This window comes from Mus caroli, unplaced genomic scaffold, assembly GCF_978045245.1.
Source record: "Mus caroli unplaced genomic scaffold, Mus_caroli_1 scaffold_2, whole genome shotgun sequence".
In the NCBI taxonomy this organism is placed as follows: domain Eukaryota; kingdom Metazoa; phylum Chordata; class Mammalia; order Rodentia; family Muridae; genus Mus; species Mus caroli.
The window spans coordinates 70,711,934-70,733,972 of record NW_028227257.1 but is presented as its reverse complement, the minus strand read 5'-3'; the positions used below and the strand labels follow the sequence as shown (position 1 = coordinate 70,733,972).

The window sequence follows — 22,039 nt, the reverse complement described above, 5'->3', positions numbered from 1 at the left end:
GATTTTTTTTTGGTTGGGAGACTATTAATGACTGCTTCTATTTCTTTAGGGTATATGGGACTGTTCAGCTCGTTAACTTGATCCTGGTTTAACTTTGGTACCTGGTATCTGTCTAGAAATTTGTCCATTTCAACCAAGTTTTCCAGTTTTGTTGAGTAAGGCTTTTTGTAGAAGGATCTGATGGTGTTTTGGATTTCTTCAGGATCTGTTGTTATATCTCCCTTTTCATTTCTGATTTTGTTAATTCGGGTGCTGTCCCTGTGCCCTCTACTGAGTCTGGCTAAGGGTTTATCTATCTTGTTGATTTTCCCAAAGAACCAGCTCCTCATTTGGTTGATTCTTTGATTAGTTCTTCTTGTTTCCACTTGATTGATTTCACCCCTGAGTTTGATTATTTCCTGCTCTCTACACCTCTTGCGTGAATTTACTTCCTTTTGGGGGGGGGCTTTTAGGTGTGTTGTTAATCTACTAGTGTGTGCTCTCTCTAGTTTCTTTTTGGAAGCACTCAGAGCTATGAGTTTCCCTCTTAGAAATGCTTTCATTGTGTCCCATAGGTTTGGGTATGTTGTGGCTTCATTTTCATTAAACTCTAAAAAGTCCTTAATTTCTTTCTTTATTCCTTCCTTGACCAAGGTATCAATGAGAAGAGTGTTGTTCAGTTTCCACGTGATTGTTGGTTTTCCATTATTTATGTTGTTATTGAAGATCAGCCTTAGTCCATGGTAGTCTGATAGGATGCCTGGGACAATTATAATATTTTTGTATCTGTTGAGGCCTGTTTTGTGACCAATTATATGGTCAATTTTGGAGAAGGTGCCATGAGGTGCTGAGAAGAAGGTATATCCTTTTGTTTTAGGATAAAATGTTCTGTAGATATCTGTTAAGTCCATTTGTTTCATACCTTCTGTTAGTTTCACTGTTTCCCTGTTTATTTTCTGTTTCCACGATCTGTCCATTGATGAAAGTGGGGTGTTGAAGTCTCCCACTATTATTGTGTGAGGTGCAATGTGTGCTTTGAGCTTTACTAAAGTTTCTTTAATGAATGTGGCTGCCCTTGCATTTGGGTCATAGATATTCAGAATTGAGAGTTCCTCTTGGAGGATTTTACCTTTGTTGAGTATGAAGTGTCCCTCCTTGTGTTTTTTGATAACTTTGGTTTGGAAGTCGATTTTGTTAGATATTAAAATGGCTACTCCAGCTTGTTTCTTCAGGCCATTTGCTTGGAAAATTGTTTTCCAGCCTTTCACTCTGAGGTAGTGTCTGTCTTTTTCCCTGAGATGGGTTTCCTGTAAGCAGCAGAATGTTGGGCCCTTTTGTGTAGCCAGTCTGTTAGTCTATGTCTTTTTATTGGGGAATTGAGTCCATTGATATTAAGAGATATTAAGGAAAAGTAATTGTTGCTTCCTTTTATTTTTGTTGTTAGAGTTGGCATTCTGTTCTTGTGGCTGTCTTTTTGGTTTGTTAAGGGATTACTTTCTTGCTTTTTCTAGGGCATGATTTCCTTCCTTGTATTGTTTTTTTTTTCTGTTATTATCCTTTGAAGGGCTGGATTCATGGAAAGATAATGTGTGAATTTGGTTTTGTCGTGGAATACTTTGGTTTCTCCATCTATGGTAATTGAGAGTTTGGCCGGGTATAGTAGCCTAGGCTGGCATTTGTGTTCTCTTAGTGTCTGTATAACATCCGTCCAGGCTCTTCTGGCTTTCATAGTCTCTGGTGAAAAGTCTGGTGTAATTCTGATAGGCCTGCCTTTATATGTTACTTGACCTTTCTCCCTTACTGCTTTTAATATTCTATCTTTATTTAGCGCATTTATTGTTCTGATTATTATGTGTCGGGAGGAATTTCTTTTCTGGTCCAGTCTAATTGGAGTTATGTAGGCTTCTTGTATGTTCATGGGCATCTCTTTCTTTTGGTTTGGGAAGTTTTCTTCTATAATTTTGTTGAAGATATTAGCTGGCCCTTTAAGTTGAAAATCTTCATTCTCATCAACTCCTATTATCCGTAGGTTTGGTCTTCTCATTGTGTCCTGGATTTCCTGGATGTTTTGAGTTAGGATCCTTTTGCGTTTTGTATTTTCTTTGATTGTTGTGCTGATGTTCTCTATGGAATCTTCTGCACCTGAGATTCTCTCTTCCATCTCTTGTATTCTGTTGCTGATGCTCGCATCTATGGTTCCAGATTTCTTTCCTAGGGTTTCTATCTCCAGCGTTGCCTCACTTTGGGTTTTCTTTATTGTGTCTACTTCCCTTTTTAGGTCTAGTATAGTTTTGTTCATTTCCATCACCTGTTTGGATGTGTTTTTCTTTGAGGACTTCTACCTGTTTGGTTGTGTTTTCCTGTTTTTCTTTAAGGACTTGTAACTCTTTAGCAGTGTTCTCCTGTATTTCTTTAAGTGAGTTATTAAAGTTCTTCTTGATGTCCTCTACCATCATCATGAGATATGCTTTTAAATCCGGGTCTAGCTTTTCGGTTGTGTTGGGGTGCCCAGGACTAGGTGGGGTGGGAGTGCTGCGTTTTAATGATGGTGAGTGGTCTTGATTTCTGTTAGTAGGATTCTTGCGTTTGCCTTTCACCATCTGGTAATCTCTGGGGCTGTGCAGAATACACTCGGTGGGGTCCCGGAACCAAGATGTCTGCTGCCGATGCTCAGGCAAAGCACTCTCTCTCTGCTCGGACCCCTTTCCTCTGGCAGGGAAGGTGGCCGGATGTCTGGGGCCTGTGCAGAATGCACTCGGCAGAGTCCCCCAGGCCAGCTTTTGAGTGAATCTATGAAAACTGGGGCCCTTGGGCAGTGGTACAAAATAATTGTAACTGGGATCCCCTCCTCAGTGGCATGATGGGTCTTATCATAGGTGTACCAAATTACATCTGGATTTGTTTCTCAAGGTCAATGCACAATATTTTTCATTTTGGTGGTATCTATGAAGCTTTACATAATCCTGATCCACATATATAAAACTGAAATTTGAAAATATGTTTATATGTGTGTGTGTTATACCAGAAGTTTTAAACCAAAGTATATGTCCCCCAAATTTTTATAGGTTAGAAAAAGATATAAATGTTCATTCCATGTGTAATCATTTTATTTATTTAGAAATATATTTATTTATTTAGAAATATATATGTACTAGTGTTATATGAGTGGAGAAAGACAGCAATGTTGAGCATTCCTTTATAAATATTACTTTATATTTATATCCTATAGGTTGATACTAATGTAATGCCAACTGTTTTATTCCTAATTTTGTTATTCCTTCATTTCTTGTTCAGCTCTGCTAAATAATTTCCACTGAGGTGGTCTTTTCAAGAAATCATACAATGGAGATCAGGTGTGGTGGCAAAGGCCTTTAATACTACCAGTTGGAAGGCAGAGGCAGTTCTCCACCCTGATTCACATGGTGAGATCCAAGCCAGCCGGAGCTACATAGTAAGATTCTGTTTTAAAGAAGAAAAAGGAGGAAGGAGGAAGAGGAGAGAAAGAAAGAAATGAATAGATGAAGGAAAGAAAGGAGGGAGAAGGAAGAAATTATGTATGGGCTTCAGTTCTTCCATGGCTGTGATTTCTGTTCTGTGTTTTGGTATTTACCTTTACATGAACTCAAGCTTTGGTCATCTTTTCTTCTGTTTAGTTTAGTTTTAGTCTGTGCTTCTCAAACACCTTAAGATATGGATTGATATTATTGGCTTGAGATCTTGTTTTGTTTTCATTTTTTTTAAATACAGGCACTTAAAGCTATCAATTTCCCTCTAAGCACACTGTTAGCTGCATCATAAACATATTTTTAAAACACTTGTTTTGATGTACCAACTTAGTGAGAAATACGCTGTACATTTTTATCAGGAAACAGTTTTCTTTGCGTTTTTCCATTTCCCAGCACAGTTGCTGATATTTTGAATAGAAAAGGCTTTTCTTATAAATCAAAATCCCTTGGCATTTATTAGATAACAGAGAAAGGCTCTATTTTGCAGCTGAAAGGTATTTTTCATGGTCTAATGTAAAACTTACTTTTGTTTCATGTCCTCTGAGAAGAGAAGGTACCCAGATGGTATGGGTCCTTCTTCAAGGTTGTACACTTCCTCTCCAGCCTATATTTTTACTTAGTATGTTTTTAAAGCCTGTAAACAAAGCTTATGTCCTCTAAGTAGAAGTCAAGGAATGGGGAAAGCTTTCCATGCTAAGTCCTTTCTCTTGCCATGCTTTTTTCATAATTTAGCAGGATTATCACCAACTCCACGTGACAAGTGACATCATTGCTATAATGAGAACTCTTAAGCAGTACCACTGGCTCAAAGCCCATCTGTGTGCCTGCTCCCACACTTGACAAAACAAATTCCAAATTCATTCAGCATGCCAGTGCCATTTAGTCACTGTGACATATCCCAAATTTTGGACTCTGTGCAAAAACCAGCCTGTGCCCACAAAATTAATCATGGAACATATTTTATGACGTTTGACAACAACTTAAAAGGTTCTCATCTCTGGCAGGTGGCTTTGCCGGTCTGCAAGTGTGTGCATGACAAATTCTGAAAAATATACATTGTGTAACTGATAATACTTTGTGAAGGGCACACACCCTGGAGAGACCCCCAGAGTAAGTCCAAACCATCCTAAATTCTTACTCAGAGACACATCAGTCAGACTTGTGAAGGAAGTATGATGGCCCCAGGTACTCGGAGAGAGCCAAAGAAAAGGCACCAGCTCATGTGCCAGGAGATGCTGAGAACACTGGCACGTTTGCCAGTGTTGGCAGGATCAAGAGTTTGAGATGGCTAATTTAAGCGACAAGATCCTGGCAAACAGATTTATTTAGGGCAAGGGTGCGTCAGGAGGATGCCAGAAAAATACATCAAGCTGTGCCTTATATGTACTTCAGAGGAATGATGAAACAATTGACATTAAAAAGTGAACTCTCACACTTTAATATAATCTGAAATCCAGAGAACAAGAGAAGCAGGGTTTACTTCAATCTCCAGAACTCTGAGAGTTGAGTTCTATGATAAAAATTTCCCTTCAAAAGGTGAAGAGACTTCTCCATACTCAAAAGTTCAATTCATTAGACAAAATCTTGCAATATATTAATTATCTTTTCTGCTTGTTTAGAAACAAGGTCTCACGTAGTCCAAGGTGGCCTCAAACTCATACATAGCCAAAAATAACCAATTTCTGATCATCCTGCTTCTAACCCCAAGTGTTGAGATTCAGGGAATGGCACAACACACTGGGTTTATGTAGTATTGGGAATCCAGGAGTTCTTTCCTGCTAAGCCAACTGAGCTACATTCCCAGTGCACTTAGTTCATTTTAAATGCCAACTATTTTACATTTGACCCTGTCATTCATTCCCATTATGTAAGGGAAGATATTTACCCAAGATTTTACTTTTCTAAGGAGTGAATACCATATATACTCTGTTGGAGGAAAAAAATACATGTAAGTTGAAAATTTAAGTGCACTATCAAAAATCCTCTTCAGTTGGGCCTTTATATAGTAGAACCTATTTCTGCACAGATCAACAGGCAATAAAGTAGTAAATCATTAGAATCTCTTATTTCATATTACTTTTCATTTTCCTTCTTTCCCCAGACATCCTCCTACCCCCAGCTGTACCTACTGACTCCCTCCCCTGTAGGTATATCTATGATTACAATCTCTTTCATAGAAAAGAAAGAAAGAAAGAAATTCATGGGCCTGGCAGTCTTTTTGTCTATTTAGGACCATTTGTTACACAAAACTAGATTTGCATAATTTAGCTTTCCCTAGATTTGCCTAGATGCAGACTTTCCTTGTTTCTAATTTTGAAGTTCCCTTTCATCTCTAAGGCAGGAAGTGACAGGGAAAGGCAACCAGAGAAGAGGATCCCCTCCACATGAAGAAAGTGTCTTGATTAGAAGGCATGCTGAGGGGTTTCACAGCTAGCAGAGGCAGAAGAGTTACAGGTACCCTCTCATTCAGGCTGGAAGCTGCCTCTGAGATACAGGACACTAACCCATGTCTTCTGTGAACATGTTCTCTCCAGCTCTCCCCCAACTCTGACAGTGCCACCCATTACAGAGGGGTCTTTGTTTACCTAAGAGCATGTTCTCTTCTTTTCTAGGTTGAGGACAAGTGAGTGGTTGGTTAGTCAGCTTGAATCATATGTATCCCTCTGAGAAGCAGTTCATAAAACTCTTCTTTACCTATACCTCAAATACTTGAAAACTAATTTTAAAATCAGCTGGACATGCTGCCCTTTATACAAGAATATTCTTTTATGATTATAGTAATTCTCTTGATAATTTGCCCTGTGCTTTTGTAGAGGAAAATAACTTAGTTGGAAAAGGCCCTAGAAATAATCTTTTGAACTTCAAATAGAGTTCACTGAGTCAGTCTGGCTGTGTTAGAACCCCTGAGAGTTTTGAAAATGTTGATTCCAGCACTATTAGCACAAATAAGGGCTGTGTTCAATTCTCAGCAGCTAGTCAATAATAAATTCATACATAGGAAAAATGTATATTACTTGTGACTTTCCTGGAGATTCTGATTAAATTTCCAAAGTTTTAAGGAATATATATTTAAACAAACATTTATATTAGCTGCTATACATTATGTATCAAGTAATTTTCATTTGTTGTCATGTCTTCCTCAAAATTCTTGATAACTGAGGCAACATATCAAAAGACCACACAGAGCCAGGCAGTCGTGGTGCACACCTTGAATCCCAGCACTAGGGAGGCAGAGGCAAGAGGATATCTGAGTTCAAGGCCAGCCTGGTCTATGTGTCTGTGTGAGGGCATATGTATATATGTGTGAGGCTCAGAAACAACTTTTGGGAGTTAGTTCTTCCCTTAAACTGTACATTTCAGGGACTGAACTTAGGTCTTTGGATTTGGCTGCAAGCACCTTTGTCCTGCCTACCTACCACCATCTTATTGGCCCTACTGTCTGTGCTCACTAAGCAGTCAAATTGTGTTTGTAATGTAGGTCTCCTACACCTTTTCATAAAACCTATAACCAAGAGTTGATATTTCTAATTGAAAATATGAGACCAATACAACTTAGATCCTAAGATAAAATATATTGTTTCACCTTATTTAATATTATTGCTTTTGTCTTTCATTTTATTTAAATACATCTTAGTCAGGTTTGTAGTGGCATGTGCCTGTGTTCCTAGGACTTTGAAGACTCAGACAGAAGGACTGTAACTTTGCTTTTTGAGGTTTGAAGATTTGTTTTATATGTATGACTGCTCTACCTGCAAGTATGTATTCACACTATATGCATGCCTGGGGCCCACAGATACAAGGAGAGTGTCAGACTCCCTGGAATGGAAGAAAAATTTTACCTGTGCTCTGCTGTTCTGCCTCATTATGTCTTAATGACCCTTTATAAGCCAACTGTCATCCAGTTTTAGTGGATCCTCTTGCTCACAACTTCCCTGGGGAAGACCAAGTCCCCAAGGCTGCACCATGCACAGAAGTCAGGGTGCAGTTTCTGAGACATTGTTGGCTTATTTTCTGTATGATTTTATTGAGGTGGCTTAGGTAGAATTCTCCCCTGAGCAATAGAGACTCCAAGGCCTGACACTATTACATATGCTATGTTGTGCTTCCAGACAGTAGTCTAGCATGGCTGCTCTCTGAGAGGCTCAACAAGCAGCTGACTGAGACAGAAGCAGATACTTACACCCAACCAATGGTCTGAAGTCGGGGACCCCTATGGTGGAATTAGGGAATGGCTGGAAGAAGCTGAGGAGAAGGGTGATCCCATAGGAAGACCAGCAGTCTCAACTAACCAGGACCCCTAAAATCTCTCAGACACTGAGCCACCAACCAGGCAGCATATACTAGCTGATATGAGCCCCCCCCCCCCAACACATATACAGCAGAAACTGCCTGGTCTGGCCTCAATGAGAGAAGATGCACCTAACCCTTGAGAAACCTGAGGCCCTAGGGAGTGGGAAGGCCTAGCAGGGTGAGGTGGGGTGGAATGGAAGTACGGTGGGAGGAGAAGAATGAGATGAGGAACTGTCAGACCTGGAGAGGGATAATGGCAGGATTGTAAAAAAAAAAAAAATTAAAGATAAATATTTAAAAAAAGAAGAAATGTGGGTAGTCATCATCCAATCTATCCTTTGACGATCTAGATACTACAGAAAAGCATACAAAAGCAGCCTTCTCTCTTGTTAAACTGAGTCATATACCTCTGCCCTTAGCCCAGAGGATCTGATCATGGGATCACCAAACACAAAGTAGGACTACCCGCATTAACTTCTGTTTTGTTGTTGTTGTTTGTTTTTTTCTTTGTTAGTTTTTGTTTTGTTTTTTTTTTTACCTGTGGCTTTGTACTGAGACTACTACCGTCTTCTTTCTCATGTTTCCATCTTGCAGGCCACAGATCATGAGACATCTTATCTTTCATGATCACTTGAAGCAATCTTTACAGTAAGTCTGTGTTCCGTGATTGTACACACATGTGAGTGTACACATCCTGTTACTTCTGTTTCCCTAGAGACACTGATGAAACAAGTATTCTAGGGTCGTCTTAATTGGTTTTGTTTTCTGAGGGCTGAGACCACTGCTCTGCCACTAAGTTACATCGGCAATATAACTTCCTAATTCTGATGGAGCATGTTTCCTAGTTGCTTTTGAGAAAGTATGTATGGAAAGTAATTTTTTAGAAGAATTTATACGTTTTGTCTGAAACTGTGGTGCTGGGGGTTAACCCAGGATATCAGACATACTAGACAAATACTCAACCACTGAGCTATACCCATGCCCCCTAAAACATCTTTCAGTATGACTTCTCTCCTGATAATTTTATCAACTTAACAAGTTGGCTCCTTCCCTTTAAAAAAAGCACACGTACCTGAGAATCATAAGTCAGCGGTAGTAGCACACTGTTTATGTAGCTTAGGCTGAGGTCATACTGGATTAGAGTAGGCCCCTGGTCCAATAGGACTGGTCTCCTTCTAAGAAAATGCTCAGACGAAAATAATAGTGAGACTGCCGTTTGACTATGAAAACAACTGCCCAGGAAGTGGCACTATTAGAAGGTATGGCCCAGTTGGAGCAGGGGAGGCCTTGTTGGAATAGGTGTGTCACTTGTGGGTGTGGGCTATCACAGCAACTTCCTAAGTGCCTGAAAGTCAGTCTTCCACTTGCAGCCTTCAGATGAAAATGTTGAACTCTCAGATCCTCCTGCACCATACCAGCCTGGATGCTGCCATGCTCTTGCCTTGATGATAATGGACTGAACCTCTGACCCTGTAAGCCAGCCCCCAATTAAATGTTGTCTTTGTAAGACTTTCCTTGGTCATGGTGTCTGTTCACAGCAGTAAAACCCTAACTAAGACGCTGAGTAGCACAAGTCAGGAACACCAGAGACTTCCAGAAAACTGCTAGAAAGCCAGGCAGAGACAAGGAAGGGATCCTGTAGATTAGGAATGAACATAGTACCTTTATTCCTGACTTGTAGCTCTCAGATTTGTGAGACAAATATCTGTGGTTTTAAGACATTCCGCTTGTTATACTTTGCTATGGAAGCTCTAGAAAACAAGGAGGGAATTCTAGTTTGAGAATTAATTAATTAATTTTCTGTAACAGCTTTATAGCTTGCAGAGTCCTTCCAGTCGTGTTAAGGAAAAGAAAGTGCACCCTGTTTCAATTTCTAGTCCTTAGAAGGTGACCTTTTATTCCCTGAAAACCTTTATGGTCTTGTATGTAAGCTTGGAATTCTGGGATTGTTTTGTGTGTTCATCATCAAAGACATGGAAAAAGACTACTCCAAAGGAGCAGAAGATAGAGATGAAGCTCAGATTTGTGTAGCTTTGTACAAGTCTGCAGACTCTAGTCTCTGGAAAAGTAATGTGTAACGCCAGCTCATAAGAATAGCTCCTGTCAGCCAAGAAAACCTGTGTCATTTGTATGGAGCATGAGGAAGCTCAAAGTGGTGGGGTTCAATTACCTAAAAACAACATGTGGAAAACTGCAGTTCAACAGAAAGAATGGGTCACCTACAGCCAGCTATTAAAACAATCCTGTCCTGCAGTATTACGAACTTAACACTGGACTATGATCTTTGCTACCCAAATCCAAGTTTCACAAAAATTATTTCATTGAAATTAGTGACTAAAAATATTTGGGTCCACCAAGTCTTCAAGAGTGGCCCTAGGAGGATCTGGAGATGAAGACAGTGCTGTTAGGAGTACTGGCTCCTTTTCCAGGGGACCTAGCGTTAGATTCCCAACACCCACAGGGCAGGTCACAACCATCTGTAACTCCAGTTCCAGGGGAATAGATGCCCTCTTGTGGCCTCAGGTTTGTAAATGGTGCAGATATACATAAGGGCAAAACACCCATAAATATAAAAATTCTTACGAATTACAAAATGTACCTATAAAACAAAATCTATGCTTCAACCTTCATTCACAAGCAGATTTTGAATCGGCTAACTAAAAACAATACTTCGAGTATATCAAAGCGTTCTCTCCCAATTGTTTTTTTTTTCCACCTTTCTGCTCAAAGAGAGTTTTAGATAAAATTCGAATTGTAAATTTTTTAAATTAGATCAAGGTAGGATATTAAGAATTTATAAGAGGACTCGGACATGGGGAAACCAGCCTAGATGGTCAGAGGCTGCCGTCGGTCGGGTAAGGGCCGGAACTAACGACTCGACTTTCCCGAGGCAGGGGACACTCGGGACATCGGTTCTTTTCAACCTCAGGTTGTTGGAAGGAGGACACCCCTCCATCGCAAAGCGTCCCCGGCTACCGCTCTGCGTAGTTCCCCGCATCCTTCTAGCTCTCGCGTTAACTACATCCTCGCCCTTCCGCTTTCTCGGCCCGGTCCACCGCGGCCCCTCTGTCGTCACTTCCTGTGGGTCTGCACCTCCGAAGAGAAGATGGCGGCGCTGGGCGAGCCTGTCCGGCTGGAAAGGGGTGAGTGCGGCGGGGATCGCGGCCCCGGTGGGTGGGGCGGGTCGACACTACGAACCGCTCTGCCTGCGGGCCGGAGCGGAGGCAAGGTAGCCGGGACGCTGAGCCCCGGAAGCCCTCGGCGGCCTCCGCGCTGGGCGCTGGCTGGCGTTTGAAAGCTCTCCAGCGCCGGCCGTTGAGGCTGGCGGCGGGCACAGCTCGGCTCAGCGGCCTGCCCACGACTGTAGGCACGGGCACTCCCTGGGTCCGCACCGCAGCATCGGCTTTCAGCTTCATAAACCCTAAAAGCCGAGGCCCCCACGCAGCCAGGCACTGTCTACGGTCCTTGTCCGTGTGCGCAAATAGATCAGTGTGGCCTGTTGGCCTTGTTCTGCCACTTGGCCGACACAGGCACATTCCCGCAGAAACTCCCTCGCCCCCATTTAAAACTCAGACTCCCTCAGTACTGTGACCACAGCCTCCGGGCTTTCAGTTGCTATTTCCTAACTTTCGCACCCCTCCAGCCACGGAGAGGATGCTTAAAACAACAACAACAACAAAACCTCCAACTGACTTGATCTTGGGAAGGAGATTGCATAACTAGGTGGAGCAGTGATTTGATTGTAAGTCACTTTTAAGTGCCATGCAATTCCGTACTCATAAACCGTACACTTGGAAACCTGGTTGGTTGATTGCTTCTTAGCGCAAACAGCCAAGAAAAATCAACCCGATTGAAGAGAAGCCTGTGAAAAGACTCTCCCAGGGTCCAGTTGCAGCTTTCCAGTATTGTACTCTGTTCTGCCCCAACTTAAATTTCAGACAGCTGGAACAAGCGTTGTACAATTCGGTAGTCATAGCAACCAGAAAGTACCAGTTAAGCATTTCGAGTGCTGTTGGCAAACATCGCCTGGGATGGAGTTTGACATTGCATATATTAGTATTCACAATTATAGTCTCAATATCGCCCAAGAAGGAGATCATTTTATAAAATTTGTGTATGTAATAGAACCTCTTTCCTCACACACTGTGCTGATTATGATTAGTTTTGCTTTTTATTGTAGTGACCCTGGGAGCCTTTTATTTCTTTTTAAATAAATGAACTTGTTTGTGACAGGGTAGCTTGGGAAAGAATAAGGTAGGCTTACAGCTGTGTCATTTTCCCCTCAAGTACTATGTGTCAATGTGCTTTGAACACATTGTTACACAGAACAAATCTGTTGGTGTTAACAGAAGAGTTGCAAGTTTCAAACAAGATGGCGTTCTTTTGTATCTTTAAATGAAGCACAAAATGTGGACCTTTTTCCTCTGACATCTGCTTTTTGCTGTTAGGAAGTTTTTCAGTTAAACAGTAGAAAGTTCAAAATATTGGTAGGAATGAAGTCCAGTTAGCAGGATAAGCAAGGCAGTTGGTGTCAAGTCAGATTCCGATCAAGAATTCTAACAGACCTAACATATTCTCAAAAGTTCCACAGTACAATTCCACAGCAAAATACCAGTACATATGACCAAGTTCCTGTTTGCTTCAAAATCATCAAAGCACAATTCACTGGGGCACAAACTTAATGAGCATATATTTGGTATAGAGTGTTTAACTCATTTCTAAGTGTTGACTGGCTGGTCTCCCTTCTCTCTACCCTCTCCTATCTTCTCTTACCTTTTCCTTCTTTCCACCATGTTATATTGAGTTGAGAGCCTTGTACATACTAGGGGAGCACTCTACCCCTGAGCCGTTTTCCCAGCTGTATATGTAGTATTTTAATGTGGATAACGTATTGTTACTTTGTAAATCAACAACTGGTAAAACAATATTTGCTAGCTATTCTGGTTGTGGGAAATCAGAGCAAAGCTGGTCTGTTTGATTAACTGATTAAGAGCAGTTTAAACTTTTATTATCTAAAACTAAATCAACTTTTTGCTTCTCTACTAAGTTTATTTGGACTTTTTCATAAACAAATGCAAAGTCCTAACTAATTCTGTGAAGTAAATGCCTGGTATGTCTTGTTGTTGTTGTTGTTTGGTTTGGTTTGGTTTGGTTTGGTTTGGCTTGGTTTTTGAGACCGTTTCTCTGTATAGCCTTGGCTGTCCTGGAACTCACTCTGTAGACCAGGCCTTGCTTGAACTCAGAAATCCGCCTGCCTCTGCCTCCCAAGTGCTGGGATTAAAGGCGTAAACCACCACTGACCAGCAAATGTCTGGTTTTTGGGGGGAATTTTTTTGGGTTTTGTTTTTTCGAGACAGGGTTTCTCTGTATAGCTCAGGCTGTCCTGGAACTCACTTTGTAGACCAGGCTGGCCTGGAACTCAGAAATCCTCCTGCCTCTGTCTCCTGAGTGCTGGGATTAAAGGTGAGTGCCACCACGCTCGGCTAGATGTCCGGTTTTTAATGTGGCATGAAATCAAAACTTTCCTCCAGTTAAGGCAAAGTATGCAAGGATCAGAATATATAGGATAGTATATAGACTTAGATAGACTCTATATAGAACCCAAAGGTATCCTAGCCTTTGGAGGTAAATGAGCAGAATTAAAATTTACTTAATTAAATTTAATTAAAATTTACTGCTACTTAATTAGCAGTAAGAATATACTGAGGCTGGGGTTCAGAAAAGCCTTAGGGAAAGCTCAAAGCAGAGATTGTGATTAACAGTGTTATAACCTGAAGTTGAGTTTTCTAAAGTTCTTTCTTCACTTTTTACATTCCCAATGACAGTTATCTAATATGCTAAATCTGTGTGTGTGTGTGTAAAACTCATTCATACTTTTTCTTTTTAAGTTGTATGTGTTGGGAGACTTTGGGGAGGGCGTGGCAGAAGAGGGTGTGAGATCCTTGGAGGTTTAGGTAATTGTGAGATGAGTGGGTGCTAGGATTCAGGAAGTGCTGAACTATGTCTTTGGCCCCTAATACTTTAATATTTCTCTGTGTAGCCCTGGCTGTCCTGGAACTCACTTTGTAGACCAGACTGGCCTCAAACTCAGAAATCTGCCTGCCTCTGCCTCCCAAGGTGTGCGCCACCACTGCCCGGCTTAATTTTTCTTAAAATTAATTCATACCAAGGAGACATACATCTGTGCTTGTGAAGGCTTTTTATTTCCTTTTCCCATGTGAGAAAGGCTCATTATTGCTGTTTTACAGTGAAAGATCATAAAACAGGCTAGGAAACTTTTCTGAGGTCACAAGCATTAGGATCAGGTTGATAAAGCTATTTTTTTTTTCCGTTTCCTTCCTGTTTTGTAAACCCTATCTGGACATGTCTGAGTTAGAACACTGTCAGCAACCCTCTCAGTTAGCTGCATCTCCACATGTTACTGAAGAACCTGAAGGTTCCCTTCAGAAAGTCAACACATGGTCTCTTGGGGTTTGTTTGTTTGTTTGTGGTTTTTTGTTTTTGTTTGTTTTTTGTTTTTTCCTGCTTTGGTTACAAATGAGTTGATTAGGTAAATTTTTATTGACTAAGTAATTCTTGATAATACTGTTAGCTTTTCTTATCTAATGTAAAGATTTTTCTCCTTCTACCATTTATTCTTCATCTTTGGAGAATTTGGGGTTTTGGTTGTATTTTGTTGTTTCAGTTGGTTGGTTGGATTATTTATTTATTTATTTATTTATTTATTTATTTTGGTTTTTCGAGACAGGGTTTCTCTGTGTAACAGCCCTGGCTGTCCTGGAACTCACTTTGTAAACCAGACTGGCCTTGAACTCAGAAATCCACCTGCCTCTGCCTCCCAAGTGCTGGGATTAAAGGCGTGTGCCACCACCGCCCGGCCGGATTTTTTATTTTTATTTTTTGGTTGTTTTGCTTTGTTTTTGAGGCAGTATTGAAGCCCAAAATGGCCTTAACAGGTAATGGTCATCCTGCCTCAGCCTCTGTCTGAAGGGAAGATTATTCATATTGGAGACCATGCCTGACTAGCCTTGAATTAATCTTAGCTGCTATAAAGATCTAAAGGAATGAGGAGAATCTTGAGCAAGATTTTCACTTGTGTTTTGTTTCCCTGTAGATATCTGCAGAGCAATTGAATTGTTGGAGAAATTACAGAGGAGTGGAGAGGTGCCGCCACAGAAACTTCAGGCTTTGCAAAGAGTCCTTCAGAGTGAGTTCTGCAATGCTGTAAGAGAGGTGAGTTAACGTAATCAGTATTTTCTCAAATTTTGAGTTACTTAGCTACAGAAATACACTGAAATTTGGATTCAGAAATATTGTAGAGAATAAACTAGTACCAGACATGGCAGTACAGGCCAGTAATACCAAGACTCAGGAAGGTGGGGCAGGAGACATTCCATGAGTTACATACAGGCCAGCTATGAGCTTAGGCTACATAGTTACAGACATACCTGCCTGAAATACAAAAGAGAAGAGATGAGGGAGGGAGGGAAGGAAACATTAGAACTGATTCTCTCCTCTCTCTCTCTCTCTCTCTCTCTCTCTCTCTCTCTCTCTCCCCCTCTCCCCCCTCCCCCCTCTCTCTCTCCCTCCCCCCTCCCTCCCTCCCCCCCTTCCCCCCCCATTTGTTTTTCTGTGGAATTTTTAGCAGGGGTTATATAGCATAGTCCTTGTCTAACATGTACAAAATCCTAGATTCAATACCCTACCACCACCACCATCAAAAAGAGAACTTTCTTTGAAATTTCTAATAGAAAGCATTACATTTTATAAAGACAAATAATTGTTTTGGGAAATTCTTAACATATTAACTTTGCAGAGGACTCAAACATAGAGTGTTTTGCAGGTATACGAACACGTTTATGAGACGGTGGACATCAGCAGCAGCCCTGAAGTGAGAGCCAATGCAACTGCAAAGGTAAAGGGGAGCAATGGCATATGCCCGTGATCCCATCATTTGGGAAGCAGAGGCAGAAAGGACAGACTCCTTAACATGTTTGGTGCCAGCCTGGGCTAAGTGAGACCCTGTCTCCAGAAGGAAAAGAAAAACCTTTTTTGAAGTTTTGGCAACATCCCTGCAACCCCAGCACATGAGGCTGAGGCATGAAGGTGTAGAGTTTAAAGATAGCCTGTGCTACAAAACTGCTTGCTTGCGTTCACCCCACCCCAAGAGGAAATTTGGTTATCTCTGACTTGTGTGGTTCTTAGACTTTGCGAAGTTTGTGAGCCTTAGCTTTTTTTCAATAATTCAGAAATAGTGGTTGGTATTGGGCCTTTTCCCTCCCTTCTTCTCATTTTTGTTTTTCTATCCAGCATCCATATTGAAAATGGGTCCTTTAAAAGCAAAAAGGAAACAGAATATAAGCCTGTGTTAGAATATAATTGGTTGGAACTGTTTCATTTTTATCTTTTTCTTTTTAGTTGTAACTAGATACTTGACTGAAGCAACAAAAAGCATTCCTATGGGCTATATGCCTCCTCCTGTCTCATTATTGAGTCACTTCTTGATATTTTTATTATTTACTGTTTGGTACAATTACTTGACATAAGAACACATTTACCTCTGTAGGTTGTGTCATGGCCCTGAGGAAATCAGTCTATTTGCTTTGCAGCTCAGTGCTGTTGGCATTCTCAGGGAGAGCGTCCCCTCTTAATGTCTATACATCTGTCTGCTTGGCAGGCCTTGACCGTCCATCCCTGTGTGTGTGCACCAGCATAATTCTGAGTTCTGGGGAAGCTGGTAGTGATCTGAAGCTTACTTTTATCTACTTTTAATCTGAGTATCACTTTCAGTTATCTCCTACAAACTGTAAGACTTATCCCAGTGAAGTAGTGGAAGCTCACACGTGAAAAGCTGTGTCCCTCAAAAAGGCTTTTGTAGGCTAGGAATGTAGAGTAATGCGCATCCTTAGCGTATCTGAGTCTCTGGATTCAAACCCAGCACCTCAAAACTAAGTTATACTCTGATGTATGCATTTTCCTTTCAGGCTACTGTTGCTGCATTTGCTGCCAGTGAAGGACACTCTCATCCCCGAGTTGTTGAGCTACCCAAAACAGAAGAGGGCCTTGGATTCAATATCATGGGAGGCAAAGAGCAAAACTCACCAATCTATATATCACGGATAATTCCAGGTGGAATTGCTGACAGACATGGAGGCCTCAAACGAGGAGATCAGCTACTTTCTGTTAATGGAGTGGTAAAGATAAATTGTTATTTCTATTTACTAGTTGCAGTAATGTGTTGTAGCCACTTGGGGGTGCACTGGAACAATCAACTCAGAAGATAGAAGGGGGAAACCTTTTGAGATTAATTTGTAAAATCCCTTGAGAGAGCCGGGCGTGTTGGCGTACACCTTTAATCCCAGCACTTGGGAGGCAGAGGCAGGCAGATTTCTGAGTTCGAGGCCAGCCTGGTCTACAAAGTGAGTTCCAGGACAGCCAGGACTATACAGAGAAATCCTGTCTCAAAAAACCAGAAAAAAAAAATAATAATAATCCCTTGAGAGACTCCCAGGTAGTACTGCTTGCATGGTGCCCTGTGAGTGCTTTGATTTTTGTGATGACAGTGGAGCTTTTGTTGAGCAGAGGACCAAACTGAGAGTCATGTGTGTGCTAGGCCTTCTTACATTGAGTCACATCCCCAGCCAGTGCTTTTTAAAGCACTTTCAATGTGGCTGTAGGGCACTCCAAGTTTAAGGTGCAGTGCTGTAAACCTGTGCATTTAAGACAGGCATAGACACCGTTTACTGGTTTACAATGGCAATTGACCCAGTGCAATAGTAAGGCATGAGTATTGCTGTGCTTGCTGTTCTTAGCGTGCACACAAATGTGTCTCGCGAGGTTTCATAGTGATTAAAGTGGTAGGGGAAGAGTGTTATTTGTATAGTGCTGAAATGATGGAACACTGACAGTTTGTACTTCATTGTGTATTAGCATCTTTACAGGTTAGATGACTTGTAATGGTTGTTCTGTGTGCCTTTTGCAGAGTGTTGAAGGGGAGCACCATGAGAAAGCCGTAGAGCTCCTGAAAGCAGCCCAAGGGAAGGTTAAATTAGTCGTACGGTACACGCCAAAAGTCTTGGAAGAAATGGAGTCCCGCTTTGAGAAAATGAGATCAGCAAAACGCAGACAGCAGACCTAATCATTTAAAAACTTTATGTTCCTTTTGCTTTTAGCTAGGAAAGTTTTGTGACCTACTGATGGCCTCGATGCCAGTGATTGTAAAACACCAGAAACTTGTGTGACCTCTTCTTGCCATTTTCTAAATGCCTGTTTCAGCATCACCTATGGTTATAGAGAAGCTTACACTCTTTTCTCACGAGGAAAGTCGGAGTTGGGAGGACAGTTCTGTCCTGCTGTTTTTACAGGCCTTTTTCAAACAGATTTTGTCACAAAGTTGTTATAGATTTTTAATAATGCTTTTTTAATATTAAAATGTACTTTTACATTCTTAATCTTTTTTTAAAAAGAGGTTCTCTTTATTTGGCGACTTATTTACAGATAACAGCTCTTCAGTATTTCCTTTTGCTTACTGCAATTTCTTTGTGAAATTTCATTTTTCCAAGAAATGAAACATCACAGTCTCGCTTGTGGCAGTTCATCACGTTATGAGTATTGGCATCTCTGCTGCATTTTGTACTTGGAACATAACATATCTATAATCAGTGGTAAATCATAGCTATCATGGAAACCTTTTTATTTTTATTTAAACAATATATAATGTATTCATTTATACTGTTTATAAAAGTAAGTTTTTAAACACTGAAGCAATCATTGCTAAAATATGTTTTTCATAATATTTAAGCAGTGAGGCCAGAGGATGTAATTTGATTATTAGCATTACCAATTAAATCCTTTATTTATATTTAACAGTATGTCATAAATTATACATGCAAACAAGCTCAGATTTCAACTTTTCAAGTTTTTTATGCTGTTCATTTGTATTTAAATATATTTCTCATAATTTGGTTCTTTCGTGCCTAGAGATGAGTCAGTTAGTCTGTGCTGGGGAGAATGGAAGTAAGACAAGGTAGTGACTTCCAACTCTGGAGCCTGAAGAGCCATGCATTCTCACTATCCTAGCCTCAGCACGGCTGGAGGTGGGAAGGGCAGGAAGGATGTGTCTAAGAGACAGAGACAGGTGGCTTCATAAGTCTCACAGTGGGTGGGGCTCGGGATGATTTCTATCTTGATGATTCAAATAGTGATGGGAGTTTGGAATAATGCTTCTTACCATTTGTCCACTGGATGTCACCGTTTTCCTGAAAGGCAGCTATTGACAAATGATTGGAACTGTGGTCTACTAAAAGCTGAGATCAAAGTGATAACTTTTCAGTCGCAGATTATAGGAACATTTGTAAAGGGTGGAAGTGATGATGTTAAAAAGAAACGAGCCGGGCGTGGTGGCGCACGCCTTTAGTCCCAGCACTCTGGAGGCAGAGGCAGGCAGATTTCTGAGTTCGAGGCCAGCCTGGTCTACAAATGAGTTCCAGGACAGCCAAGGCTATACAGAGAAACCCTGTCTCGAAAAAAAAAAAAAAAAAAGAAAGAAACCGTTGGGTTGAAAATGGAGGAATTTGTCATAATTACGACTATTACCTTTATTTTTAAAAAATGGGCATTTTGTAACATTCCTTCAGGAAGAATGGAAGTGTGTATGTTTTTCTGCATGTGTGTGAACATTGTGAGTCTTATAAGATTACTGCCGTTTTCAGTGATTTTCAGAGTAAAAGTCAATCAACATGTTATTTATCACTTAGGAATTGAACACTGGATTATGCATGGTTGAATGTCTTTAGTCCACTGCAAAATGTGCTTGACATTGATAAGATCATGCTGTACTGTATATTTTCAGAATTAGCTCATGTGTTTTTAAAATGTTGAGACCAAAGTAGTATAGAAGAGTATGACGTATTTTAATTTAATTGTAAAGTTATTAGAGGTAATTGTTTTAAAACTCTATATTAAAGAAAAGTGTTGGTGCATATAGAACAGTACCATTATTGTTATGCTCATATTTCTGCATCCCAGGGTTAGGAAACCCTGAGGAACCCTTGTCTTAGCGTAACCACTGTGGCTGCAGTTGCTCCAGAGGTCGCATCAGCATTCCGTGATGGTTACAGCTTCCTGGTTTTATGTTTCACCAGTTGCAGAATTTCAGCCAAGCTACTTTTTTTTCTTAAGTATATTGAAAAAGCTTTTTTTTTTTTCTTCAGTAACTCACAGTCTGTTCTTTGTGTGGGCTGACACCTATTTATAATTCTTAAAATAAAAACAACTTAAAGGAGCCAAATACATAGCTGTTCTTGGTACTGTTGCACATGAGTAGCAATACTTTGCTTTCATCGATGCGATTCTCCTATCTCAGAATTTTAAATACTGACCCTAGGAAAGTCAGTGACAAGTGTACAGTAGTCTGCTTGTGTACTAAGGAAGGGGATGAATTCTAATTAATATATGGATGATTTGTGAATAAAGCTAGGCAATAAATATATAAAGGGTGTTCGTGTGACTTGTAGCTTACAAATGTAAATTTCCCTTAGCCCCCATTTTCCATCTATTTTCTTAAACATTTCACAATGAGTCGACTTGGTGACTCTTGACCTTGGCTGCATGTTAGAATGCCCTGCAGATGTACAGCTCACCCGGGTCCCTTCCCGTGCAGCTGATTCAGTCATTTCTGTATGACTGAGACTGTATGACGCGTTTATCCAGTCTACCCTCCATTGTCTGTAAGAGGCTCGTTCTGCACACCCAGGCTTCAGGAGTACCAGCTCATGGACTTCCTGGTTATACTGGACTCTGTTTGCAAGTACATTTAATCTGATGTGATTCTATTTCTCAGTACCTCTTTATAGACTTAAGAGGTATTTGGCATTCCTTATTAACAAAATAATTACAATCTACTTTTTTTTTTTTTTTTTTTTTTAGCTCTGGCTGTCCTGGAACTCTCTCTGTAAACCATGCTAGCTTCCTTTTGTTTTCCCTTTTTTTTTCCCGAAATAAAAGCTACCAGTAATTCAATTGTAAAATCTTAGTGTTTTCTCCTTCTGTCCCCTTTACCTTTAAAAACCTATGAAGGTTATTATTTGAAGAGCATGTGAAGTGTCGCCCATGTGACCGCACGGTGAAGGGTGAGTCGGGGTTGTTAGACATGGCTCCTATGCCTTTACTGAACTGCTATGCTAAATGGACGTAGTCCTGTTCTTTAGGGTCTCGCTTTTTAAGATCATCTTCCTGTTGTAGAAGTTTAAGGCATTTTGCTCAAGTACTTTGTTTACAGTTAAAATGAATAGAATTTAATAGAAAATATGGTTATGGCTTACCTGGAAAGCGTCAGCATGACTTGGTATAGACTTAAAAGAGTACATGTGATTATACTGTGGAATGATATTGATAGATACATAAGGACTCTAGTAGTTGTACCTCCTGAATAAATGTCTGTGCATTTTCTAACTTACAGTTCATTGTCTGTTCTAGCAACAATCTCATTTTGTAGTTTTTATTCTCCAAAACTTATGAGTAATATTTCCTCAAAGGTTGTTGAAGTAATAATAGTTACATAATGGGGGAAAGTCATTTGATTATTAATTTTCAAGAAGTTTTAAACTAATTTGTAACTGGACATGGTTTTTAAAAATATTGGCAAAGATTTGATACACTTGTACTCTTTAGTTTGAGAAAATTATTTGGAATGTGAAACAGTGCTTTTTCAACTGATGAATCATTTAGCAATTAAATTCTGATTCTAAGGCTTATTTAAAATGTATTTGTATGACTCGTGCTTGTCCTTTGCATTTGACAAAACTGATAGAATTACAAATGGATGTATTTCTGAACGCTGTGTGTAAAATAACCTTTACATAGAGTAAAAACCAAAAGCCGTGGTGGTTCCTGACATGAAGCTTCAGATTTCTGTATTTTGTTTGCCTTTCATAAAATATAACTAAACAAAACTTTCTCTCTGTTATTTCGGGGGAAATGTGATATAGTTGATGGCAGAGACTGATGCCCAGCTGCCCTCTTTAAATCCTCTTAGCCATACTTACTGTGAACCTTAGGCAGGTGCTTCTGTGTCCTGGTAGAATGCTCTGCAGAGCTTCGGTCCATCTGGCACCTGAAGTCAGTGTGCCTGTGCTGTCGTCTTTAAAGCTTTTTAGGCTGCCTGCAGGTACTGGCTCTGTCGTCCCCACATATACTAAGAAGCTGTAGCAAAAGAAGTAGTTGGTGCGACAAGATACCTCACCAAGTAAAGACAAATGCTACCA

General features: G+C 40.4%; 1 protein-coding gene across 1 annotated transcript; it reads left to right on the top strand.

Moving 5' to 3' along the window:
- The first annotated feature begins 10,837 nt into the window (after positions 1 to 10,837).
- Lin7c (lin-7 cell polarity scaffold C) lies at positions 10,838 to 21,675 on the top strand. The gene is made up of 5 exons (XM_021154920.3): positions 10,838 to 10,918; positions 14,890 to 15,008; positions 15,619 to 15,690; positions 16,760 to 16,969; positions 17,758 to 21,675. The coding sequence occupies exons 1-5, from the start codon at positions 10,882 to 10,884 to the stop codon at positions 17,911 to 17,913; spliced, it is 594 nt and encodes a 197-aa protein (XP_021010579.1). The 5' UTR covers positions 10,838 to 10,881; the 3' UTR covers positions 17,914 to 21,675.
- The last annotated feature ends 364 nt before the right edge of the window (positions 21,676 to 22,039 follow it).

Bases quoted from the DNA above. Each gene is read 5' to 3' on its own strand.
- Lin7c (XM_021154920.3), top strand. From the start codon at position 10,882: ATGGCGGCGCTGGGCGAGCCTGTCCGGCTGGAAAGGG. The intron at 15,691-16,759 runs GTAAAGGGGAGC...TTTTCCTTTCAG, and splicing joins GAGCCAATGCAACTGCAAAG to GCTACTGTTGCTGCATTTGC. The intron at 16,970-17,757 runs GTAAAGATAAAT...TGCCTTTTGCAG, and splicing joins TACTTTCTGTTAATGGAGTG to AGTGTTGAAGGGGAGCACCA.